At 36.7% G+C, this 11064-nt stretch overlaps 1 protein-coding gene across 1 annotated transcript in view; it reads right to left on the reverse strand.

Moving 5' to 3' along the window:
• LOC109545405 (octopamine receptor beta-1R) overlaps nucleotides 1-11064 on the reverse strand; it is a 46485-nt gene that overhangs the window by 22303 nt on the left and 13118 nt on the right. Inside the window, exon 2 of the mRNA XM_019916072.2 lies at nucleotides 9097-9956. Within this exon, the coding sequence (XP_019771631.2) occupies nucleotides 9097-9866 (770 nt within the window). The 5' untranslated portion in view covers nucleotides 9867-9956. The remainder of the gene's footprint in view (nucleotides 1-9096; nucleotides 9957-11064) is intronic.

The following is an 11064-nucleotide window of genomic DNA, read 5'->3' on the forward strand; positions in this document are numbered from 1 at the left end:
CAGACTCGACAGTCGACGTCATTACGTTTCGGCGAGACAACAGCGCCATCATCAGATTTAAAATTTACACAAACTCATAATTGGTAAACATTACGTTCTTTTAGGTCTTTGCAGAACAGACCTAAAGAACGTAATGTTTACCAATTATGAGTTTGTGTAAATTTTAAATCTGATGATGGCGCTGTTGTCTCGCCGAAACGTAATGAAATAAACGATGTTCAAGATTTTTACTTCACACTTTGACTGATACCCAGGCAAAATAAGAATGCTACATTTATGTTTGTTCGCTTCAAACAAGTGCAAAAACAGCAACTTTTTCCTTATTTGCTTAACTAACTAAAACGTCCTCCACTTGCATTGCTACATTGAAATGAAGAGTAAAATTTCACCGTGATGCGCATTCAATCGTTTTGCGAGCTACCGATGGAGTTTACTCGTTTCAGTCCCAATGGACCCGTTTGACTGATATTGGAGATTGTCTGGATTTGCCAAGGAAAAAGCCACTTTACAGCGTGGGTTTATTCAGTTCATTTAACCAACTTTTCCAGACAGGCATTAGATATCTAATGCGACAGGACGAGTTATTCATGGCGGGGAATTTCGGCAAAAATTGTCTAATTCTAGACAACGTGTTAACCAAGTGGAAATAAGGGCACAAGCGGGCTGAAACTCCTTCCCAGTTGGGCCGGAACTTCAAAAACGATCCCGGAAAACTCACAACTGACAAACTCCTAGAAAATCTACGTACTTATTCAGGACGGCTGTTCCAGTTTCTTTTGAAAGTAATTAAAGCGTCATGGCAATAATTCTTGAATGATGAATGGTTAATTTATTTTGAGATTCTCATTAATTACGCCGTATTTTGGGAATGATTTTCTTTGCAGCTTGAACATTTACCTTTATGGCTTTTTAGAAGCTTTTCCTTCCGTTCAAATTGATTTCGCATCCTCACAACTAATAACTTTTGATCTGCATTGCATCGGAATCCTTTGATAACTCTGGTGATACTAAAACTTTCCTTGACCCTCAACGCAAAAATTTGCTTAATTTTCCCCTGCTGGCCCATATTTAAATCACAAACTAGCAACCAGGCCTGTAAGTATGAGAGCGCGATATCCAGAAAAGTGGGTAATTCGCAAATGTGCTCGACACACAAATTTAAAATTAAAATTCGCGATAATCCAGCTTCCGAACCCTGTCCGTCTAAAACGGTCTCCTGGGCACATTTTTCATATTTACATAAAGTTCTCTAATAAAACCTGAATGAAATTTGCGTATATTCTTATCCGCCCGCAAACAGTTTGCTTGCGAACCTTCAAGATGCTCAGTTGGAAGCAAACCGGGGCGAGAAACAGTGTAAATTGGAGGAAAAAAATTGAGTCAATAGCAAATACAGCGTGATTGACTTGAAGAAAATTGACCTTATTTGAAGTTTTTACTGTTTTTTTTACTGGTCCGGGAGCTTATCTGCTTGCTACTCTAAACCTCTTGCATAAGCATTAGCTGGTACCACGAGACCTTAAGGCTAATATTTTTAACATCCTGTATAAACCGGCCTGCAGAAAAACCAATTTCCGTAGCTTAAATATTGAGCCATTTTTTAATATTAATGAAATGAAACCTTGCAGAACTCATAATTTGAGTTTCTATGTTTTGATATAACAAACAATTATTTCCTCTATCCTAAACGGATTTAGAATCTAAATTTAAATACAAAATCAATATAGTGGGATAAAAATACATCAGGTGCTTCTTGTCGTTTGAAAACTAGCTGGATATTGACAAAGGTAACCGTCGAAATGAATAATGTATTGGGAAATCAATGATGAATTAACGCCGAAGCTTCGACTTCTAAGCAAAATGTATTAGACATAATATTAATACAGGAAAAAAGTCCGAAGTGTGGCTAATTTTTCAAAATATTCCTGGCTGGATTCTTTAAAATTGCTTTTTCAATTGTGTGCGTTTCAGTTAAAAATTCGCAACTTGAAAACTATAGCAGCCAGATGAAATTCGCCGCTCGGGTGAACGAAACATTAGTGTTTAAGTGTACAAAGTTGCAGCGATTTTCAGAAACTGAGTAACTTTTGCGATTTTTCAAAGTTCCAGCCTGAAACTCCATTTTCAGTGCAGTGCATTTGGCTTTATAAACTTACAAGTTTTAAACTAAGCCAGATAAACCGATCAAATTTCTGATTTGTGCAACAAAAAGTTTCGTCATTTAGTCCACTCAGTTATAGCGAATTCAAAATTGTGGCTAATTTTTGAGAATGTTCCAAACTGTCATCTCAAAATTGCATTTTGAATTTTTGTGCGCTTGTCTTAAAAAATTCGCAAATGGAAAAATACAACTGCTAAAATGTTGAAATTTGCAACTCAGGTGCAATAAGAATTACTGCTGAAATGTAGGAAGTTGCCACGATTATTTCCATGACCACCCGGCTTAAATTTTGAGAATTTTTCAAGCTTTCAGCTTCAAACTGCATTTTCAATGACGCCCGTTTGGTTCTATGAACTCACAAGGTTCAGAGTATTGCAAATAAACGGATGAAATTTCCTGTTTGTGTCAAAAAAGCTCTAATAATTGGGTTCAAAAAGTTAAAGTCAATTCCAAATTGCGGCTTATTTTTGAGAATGTTCCAAACTTTGGTCTCAAAATTGCAATCTAAGGCATGTTAGCCGAACAAATTCCTGATTTAAGTAAAAGAAGGTTTAGTAATGATATGCACTAAGTTATAGCGTGTTCAAAATTGTGTCAATTTTTGTTGTGTTTTCCAATCTTTTTGGTCAAAATTGCATTTTTAACTTTGTTTTTACACAACTTCGAAAACTTCGCAACTTGAAAACTGCAGCTGCCAGAATATTGAAATTTGCAACTCGGGTGGAAGAAGCATTAGTGTTTAAGTGTGCTGGGATTTCCCGAAAAGAGGTAACTTTTGAGAATGTTTCTAACTTTCAGCTTGAAACAGCATTTGGTTTCACTTTTTTTTCTGTGCGTTTGTCTTTAAAAATTCGTAAATTGAAAAGAATTAAATAGAGCAGCCAAAATATTAGAATTTGCAACTCAAGTGAACGAAGTATCAGTGCTTAAGTGTGCAAAGTTGCAGATATTTCTAGAAATGCAGTAACATTGGAGAATGTTTCAAACTTTCATCTCGAAATTGCGTTTTCAATTGGGTGCATTTGTGACTAAAAATTTGCAAATTGAAAACTACAGCAGGTAAAATATTGAACTTTGCCACTAAACTGAACGAAGCATTCGTGCTTACGTGTGTAAAGTTTTAGATATTTCCAAGAAAGAAGTAACTTTTGAGAATTTTTCGAACTTTCAGCTTGAAACTGCATTTTCTATGAATAGCGTTTGGCTCTACAAACTCACAAGATGCAATCTACGGCATATAAGCCGAACAAATTCCCGATTTAAGTTAAAGAAGGTTTAGTAATGATATGCAATTAAGTTACAGCGTGTTCCAAATTGTGGCAATTTTTTTTGAATTTTCCAATATTTTAGGTCAAAATTGCATTTTCAACTGTGTTTTGAACAACTTGAAAACTGCAGCTGCCAGAATATTGAAATTTGCAACTCGGATGGAAGAAGAATTAGTGTTTAAGTGTGCAAAGTTGCTGGGATTTCCCGAAAAGAGGTAACTTTTGAGAATTTTTCTAACTTTCAGCTTGAAACAGCATTTGGTTTCACTTTTTTTCTGTGCGTTTGTCTTTAAAAATTCGTAAATTGAAAACTAGAGCAGCCAGAATATGGGAATTTGCAACTCAAGTGAAAGAAGTATCAGTACTTAAGTGTGCAAAGTTGCAGATATTTCTAGAAATGCAGTAACATTGGAGAATGTTCCAAACTTTCATCTCGAAATTGCGTTTTCAACTGTGTTTTTACACAACTTTGAAAAATTCGGAACTTGAAAACTGCATCAGGCAGAATATTGAAATTTGCAACTCGGATGGAACAGGCATCAGTGCTTAAGTGTGCAAAGTTCTAGAAATGCAGTACCATTTGAGAATGTTCCAAACTTTTGTCTCAAAATCGCAAATTTTCAACGCAGGTGGTGAAAAAAGCATCAATCCAATTACATCCAAACAACTGTTAACTTTTGAGCATTTTTCCAGTCATAAAGAACCGAAAACCTTTAGGAAGTAACAAGTTAAAAGAACACACTCATAGTGAGTCTAACATTGAACACTCGTGTTTAATCCTGCTAAATTAACTTGACACATAAATGGAAGTTCCCAAAACGAGTAGCAAATCGACATCGGCAAAGTAACCATTTAATTAACCCCGGAATAAAATAACGCTATTGTTTCCAAGTGGCAACAGTGATTAGTTTCCTGTTTTGCATTCGCGTTGCAATTTGATCCTTGTATTGTTCGGCGTGTTCGCCAGTTTTTTTTGAGCATAAATGGCTTGTCAGAATCAGGTAAATAATGTGCGGTTGAAACAACCGATTTTCAACCCCTCGGTACATCGGTTAATTAGGCTCAAACTTTACTTTCAAAAAGTTTACAGACAAATTTCGAAAAGCCATTGTTGCTAATGATTATGCCTGAGGATTTTGTCCCACACTAGCGTCAAAAATTCAGTTTTTAAGTGTGGAAAATTGAGTGCAAATTTGGGCTTAGTTGCCGGATTATTTCCTTTTTTGCCACATAAAAGTCTTCACTTTCCTCTGACTTCGTCAGGACCAGTTTTTTCCACTTTTGGGTTCGTTTTTGCTAAATTGAATGACTGGGATAATCCATCATTGCGCGAAATGTTCGCCTACGCCGCTGGACAAGCAAATTAATAAAAGCCGAAGGGATTTTAGTTTGGCGCTGAAACAAAATTTTCGGATTGTTTGCCTCGAAGTTGATTTCACGCTTCGTTAAGCACGTTATCTCCATTTCAGTTGTCAATATCAACTTTCCAGTCGCAATTTAAACAACGCAATTTAAACAATTTTTACCAAAACTTTTGTAATCGAAATCAAAATTATTGAGCAAAACAGGGAGCCTAAATCCTCTTAAGATGAGAGTCAGTTGATAATGCAGCTTCATGCCCACTTCACTGGCTTCCAATCAGTCCATCGATAGAAAATTGCATCCCGGATAGTTTTACGGTGTTTCAGATTCAATTTCTCCATAGTGAGTCGAAAAGTAAATCTCGTTAAGTGGACCATTTCGCCGAAAAGCCGAATTAAATCAGTCCATTGTCGTTTTCGATTTTATTTCCGTCTCAGCGACATCGGCTAAAACGTTTCGAAAGCCCGGATTTGTTTTATTCTGTTCAGCCAGCAGGTGAAAGTGTTAAGGCTGAACACAGAGTGTCCTTTTGTGTGGGTAGGGTGCAGAAAAAATGGCAATTCTCCCAAAGAACCTGAGATATTTGCGAAAAACCACTTCAGAAATTTGACAACAGTGTCTTTGATTGCACTTTTGATTGGCTTTTGAAGAAAAATCGAACAATGGGTCGTTTTGTTCCCTTTCAAAGTTTCCCCAAGATAAACGATACTTTTGTTGCGACGATACATGAGTCTCCCTGTATGGATCAGATTCATTGATCGACATTTGATTAAATTATGGATTCTCCTCCACACGCTTTTAAGAGCGGTCTAGGCCGGAAAACTGCAGGAAACTGCCGAGAGGTTTTACATATTGTATTTCCCAGTTAAGCAGGGTGGAGGATCAATAAAAATGGTTAATTATAAAACGGTGGTGATGCTGCTTCTTTTGTCCGCCCTATTTGATCCCAACAAGAACGTGTTGGAAAGTGGCTGGATGAATTTATTGAGTTTTTCCGCATTATAAATTAACTTTGGCAGGTAGATGTCCCGAAATAGCTCCTGTTTGGTTTGAATTTACGTTTGCCGGGCTTATCTGCTTTTACTCATCGCCTAAATGCCGCTCTTCTGTATGATTTATGAAGGCAAAAATACACCATATAGAAACGCAGATAAACCGAAACTCGACATTTCTATTATAATCAACCGGCCAAGCTTCATGTACCTATAAAAGCTTTTTAGACGCTCTAAACTTTCACTCTGGATGGAGACTGGCTAGACCGTCGACTAGTCTAGACATTAAAATTGTATTGTTTTCCACATAACGGGGGTGACTTCCGGTTAATTAATTTTTTAAGACTGGTTGGGTTTTCAAGCTTTCGGGCTTTGGTAGAGAGTTTTTTGCTAACGTTTCGCAAGCACGAGTGGCCTGCATCCTCAGAGCAAGCATATGGAGAATTTTTGCAGGCTGCTATTGGCTAGCTTTTTGCAAGGATGGTCTTTTTTCGAACATGAGTGACTCAGAAATTGATGATGAGGAAGAGCGACTTAGTTTGGGTTGAATTGAAGTTTTCAAAACGGTTATAAGCTAGAGCTTCGCGTTGTAGTTCCTTTTTCAAAAGTGAGTTACTCAAAAAACGAAAATGAAGAAAATATACTTTTTATATGCTTAGTAGAAGATAAGAGCATTCTATTATTTTCAAAAGTTTTTGGAAAATTTTTGAAAACTGTTATCAGCTAGCGCTTTGGATTGAACGCGATTCTTTCAAAAATCAGTAATGACAAACTCAAAAACCAATAATGACAAAATATTATATTAATTTATACGTTGAAGGCTGGTTTGGTTAATTTTTGGCGAATTTTTGAAAATTGGTGTCAACCAGCGCTTCGCATTGTACTTGCTTTTTCAAAAATTTGTTACTCAAAGACGAAAAATGACAGAAATTCATTATTCATATGCTTAGTAGAAGAACATTTTATTCTTTTACTTTCAAAAATTACACCTTGAAGGCTGGTTTAGTTAATTTTTGACGAATTTTTGAAAATTGGTTTCAACAAGCGCTTCGCATTGTACGTGCTTGTTCAAAAATCAGTAACTCAAAATCCAAAAATGAAGAAAATTTTCCTTTTACATGTTGAGTAGAACAGAAGTTTCGTCTAGTACTTTCAAAAGTTATACGTTGAAGGCTGGTTTGGTTACTTTTTGGCGAATTTTTGAAAATTGGTGTCAACAAGGGCTACGCATTGTACTTGCTTTTTCAAAAATTTGCTACTCAAAGACAAAAAATGACAGAAATTCATTTTTCATACGTTTAGTAGAAAAAAGTTTATTCTTTTACTTTCAAAAATTACACCTTGGAGGCGGGTTTAGTTAATTTTTGACGAATTTTTGAAAATTGGTTTCAACAAGCGCTTCGCATTGTACGTGCTTGTTCAAAAATTAGTAACTCAAAATCCAAAAATGAAGGAAATTTTCATTTTATATGTTGAGTAGAACAGAAGTTTCGTCTAGAACTTTCAAAAGTTATACGTTGAAGGCTGGTTTGGTTAATTTTTGGCGAATTTTTGAAAATTGGTGTCAACAAGCGCTTCGCATTTTACTTGCTTTTTCAAAAATCAGTTTCCCAAACACCAAAAATGACATAAATTTATTTTTCATATGTTTAGTAGAAGAACAGTTTATTCTTTTACTTTCAAAAATTACACCTTGAAGTCTGGTTTAGTTAATTTTTGACGAATTTTTGAAAATTGGTTTCAACAAGCGCTTCGCATTGTACGTGCTTGTTCAAAAATCAGTGACTCAAAATCCAAAAATGAAGGAAATTTTCCTTTTATATGTTGAGTAGAACAGAAGTTTCGTCTAGTACTTTCAAAACTTATACATTGAAGGCTGGTTTGGTTAATTTTTGGCGAATTTTTGAAAATTGGTGTCAACCAGTGCTTCGCATTGTAYTTGCTTTTTCAAAAATTTGCTGCTCAAAGACAGAAATTCATTTTTTCTATGTTTAGTAGAAGAACAGTTTATTCTTTTACTTTCAAAAATTACACCTTGAAGGCTGGTTTAGCTAATTTTTGACGAATTTTTGAAAATTGGTTTCAACAAGCGCTTCGCATTGTGCGTGCTTGTTCAACAATCAGTGACTCAAAATCCAAACAATTAAGGAAATTTACCTTTCATATGTCGAGTAGAAGAAAGTTTTACTATCATACCTTCAAAATTTACGTCTTGAAGGCGAATTTAGTTAATTTTTGGCAAACTTTTGAAAACCGCCATCAGCTAGCGCTTTGCATTAAACTTGCTTCTTTTTCCCTTTTCAATTAATGATTGTTGAATTTTTGAGTAGAACAATTCTTTAGAACTTTGTTAGTTAAAAACAGGAAAACAAAGAACCTTTTTTGCTTAAAAATAGAAAAATATAGCGCTAAATCAACCGCAACTTTTACCGAATGTGCCTAATAAGATAGATAGATAAGATAGTTTCTGATAAATTTTTGAAACTGGAACTTTAAGCTCTGCAGAAAATTTCTCAAAACTTGTAGTCTCGAAAAGAATCACGCTAGTAGATTGGACGCAACGCCTTAGGAAAGACATAAATTTGGTCTATAATTGCAGAAAGATGCAAGTCATTCGTGCTCGAGAAATCAATTTTCTCAATTTTTAGCCTCTAAACAGCACGATTTTACAGCAGTAGGCAATTTCATTAAAAATACAAATACAAACGAAGAAAGTCTCCTCGTTCTGCTCTCGTAAAACTTCTGATGGTCACAATTACTGGTGTTGTGGCAAAAATCCACAATCGATCACGCCCGTTTAATTCCAAAAATTGGAAAATGTAATTTCCCCCGTGAAAACGGCATCGTCCCCGATTTTTCCCGGTTTTCCGACGTAATGGAGGGCCTTATTGTTTTTACTTGACAGCTCTTGTATCGTGCCTACATTTCCATTTCCACGCTCTTTGCATTTGGCATTTTATTGTTTGCGTCGATCTTCTTCTGGCAAATGTGAAGCGGACTTCATCGCCTTACTTTCCAGCAAACATGTAGAGAAACCGTAGTTTTATTCCTGGTTGATAATTAACGACGATGGAATGTTTCAAGTTGCTGATTATCCTGTAGTCAGCAAAAAATATTTGAAGCCAATTTTTGGCCCGCGGATCTCTGATGGCAAAATTGGAAAAGTTTCAGGTGCCCGAGCTCATTGATGCAAATCAAATTTCGCTTATACTGTTTGAAGAAAGCTTCTCCTCTCTTAATTTGGCAAACAGACCTGGCGCTGATTAATTGGCTGGGAAATTGAAAGTTTCATGAGACTAACGAAAATTCCTACCTATAAAGCATTCGCTCTTGTCGATCGGCCTCGACGTATATCCGATAGTACATCAGAATCATGACCATGCCCGGAACCCAAAAACTCACACTGGACGAAATGACCGAATAAGTCCGATTCACCACAAACATGCATAAAGTCGGGTTCTTTTTCCGGTAGTCTAAATGTTCGCTCGTCGTGTACCAGCCCATGAAGATGGGCAGAAAGGACAACAGCGCTGGACTGCACCACACAATGGTCAACATCATTATTAGCCTTGCATTGGTCATTATCAGGGGATAATCCAATGGCTGGACGATTGCATAGTAGCGATCCACGCTGATGCAGCAAAGATGAAGAATGGAAGCGGTGGAAAAGTAAACGTCCAGCGAGTTCCAGACGTCGCACATAAAGTACCCGAAAATCCATTGGCCGCCAGTCACTTCCACACTGAAATTGAAGCACATCGCCCAAATGGCCACCAGCATGTCCGCTAACGCTAAACTCACGACGAAATAGTTGGTGATCACTCGCAGCTTCCGATGCCTCATCACCGAAACGATCACCAGAAGATTGCCCAGCAGCGCCGCCACGATGATCAGGATCATCACTGTGATCTTCAATGCGATGAAGAACGTCCATGGATGCAGCCACGTTTTTTCCACAGTCATTGCTTTTGAGGGGCTGCCGTTCAACGTCCCCTCCAGACTGCAGTTGCTCTCGTTTGAGGAGGAGTTTCTATAGTCCAAGTCCAAAAATACTTCGGTTGTCACTAAGAAGTAGCTGCTCATTGTCTGGGGCTGATCAGGCTTTTAGCTTTGCTGCTGGAGTTTGAGGAGTCGGCGAGTTTCTCTCATGGTGGTCGGATGACTGAGTTGAAACTGCAAAAAACAAAGTGTTAGTTTGCCAGAATTGATCCATTTCCTGTGCCTTCAGAACTGCTAATTTCTCTTCACTCTTCTTTAAACTGAACAGGATTTTTATGAAACTCCTGGCTTTTATTAAATGCACTTTTTAGTTTGCGAGGACTTGAAAATCGGATTTCGTTCGCTGTGGGGTTTGATGCCACTACGTTTGGAAAGAAGCCATTAAAGTGAGAAATGTGAAGTAAATGTGGTTTTTCGGAAGTTCGCCAAAAATCAACTAAGCCCGATTTCGAAGTGAAACTTCTCAAAATAATCAAGCAAACTTGTCGCGCTGAGAATAATTTGCGGCCACTTTTATTTGTTTTTAATACATAAGTTTCAAAAGATTTTTGTAGCGCTAAATTTAATTGAAACTTGAACAGTCACTTCGTAAAACTGCTGGTAGTTTTAGAGCGCACTCTAGTCTGATCAGAACGCTAAATTTGGATTTTTATAATTGTAAGATGGTCGATTTTCAACAACAACAAGAATATCAACCATCTTCCAATTCAAAGAGGATTGATTTTTGCCAGTTTAGTACAAGTGGGTCTCAAAATTCTTAAATCTCAGGCCCAAAGTGAATGATTTTTCTCCACTGCGCTCTCTCCTTCAAAAAATCGCATTTTACAAATCCAAGCGAATTTTAACTTGCAATTTTTACCATATTTAGAAAACACTTGACTCTAAACATTGCAAAAGTTTGATAAAAATTTCCAAGAAGATTTATTTTTGCCAGTTTAGTACAAGAGGGTCTCAAAATGAATTAAATATCAAGCCCAAAGTGAATGATTTTCTTCACTGCGCTCTCTCGTTAAAAAATTCGCATCTTACGAACCAAAGCGAACTTCAACTTGCAAATTTTATCATATTTAGAAGACATCTGACTATAAACATTGTAAAAGTTTGATTTAAATTTGCAAGAAGATTGATTTCTGCCAGTTTAGTACAAGTGGGTCTCAAAATCATTCAATATTAGGCCCAAATTGAATGATTTTTCTCCACTGCGCTCTCTCCTTAAAAAAATCGCATCTTACAAACCCAAGCGAATTTCAACTTGCAATTTTTACCATATTTAGAAGACATC

This window comes from Dendroctonus ponderosae, unplaced genomic scaffold (assembly GCF_020466585.1).
Source record: "Dendroctonus ponderosae isolate FM_Combo_2020 unplaced genomic scaffold, Dpon_F_20191213v2 Dpon_F_20191213_5, whole genome shotgun sequence".
Taxonomy (NCBI): Eukaryota; Metazoa; Arthropoda; class Insecta; order Coleoptera; family Curculionidae; genus Dendroctonus; species Dendroctonus ponderosae.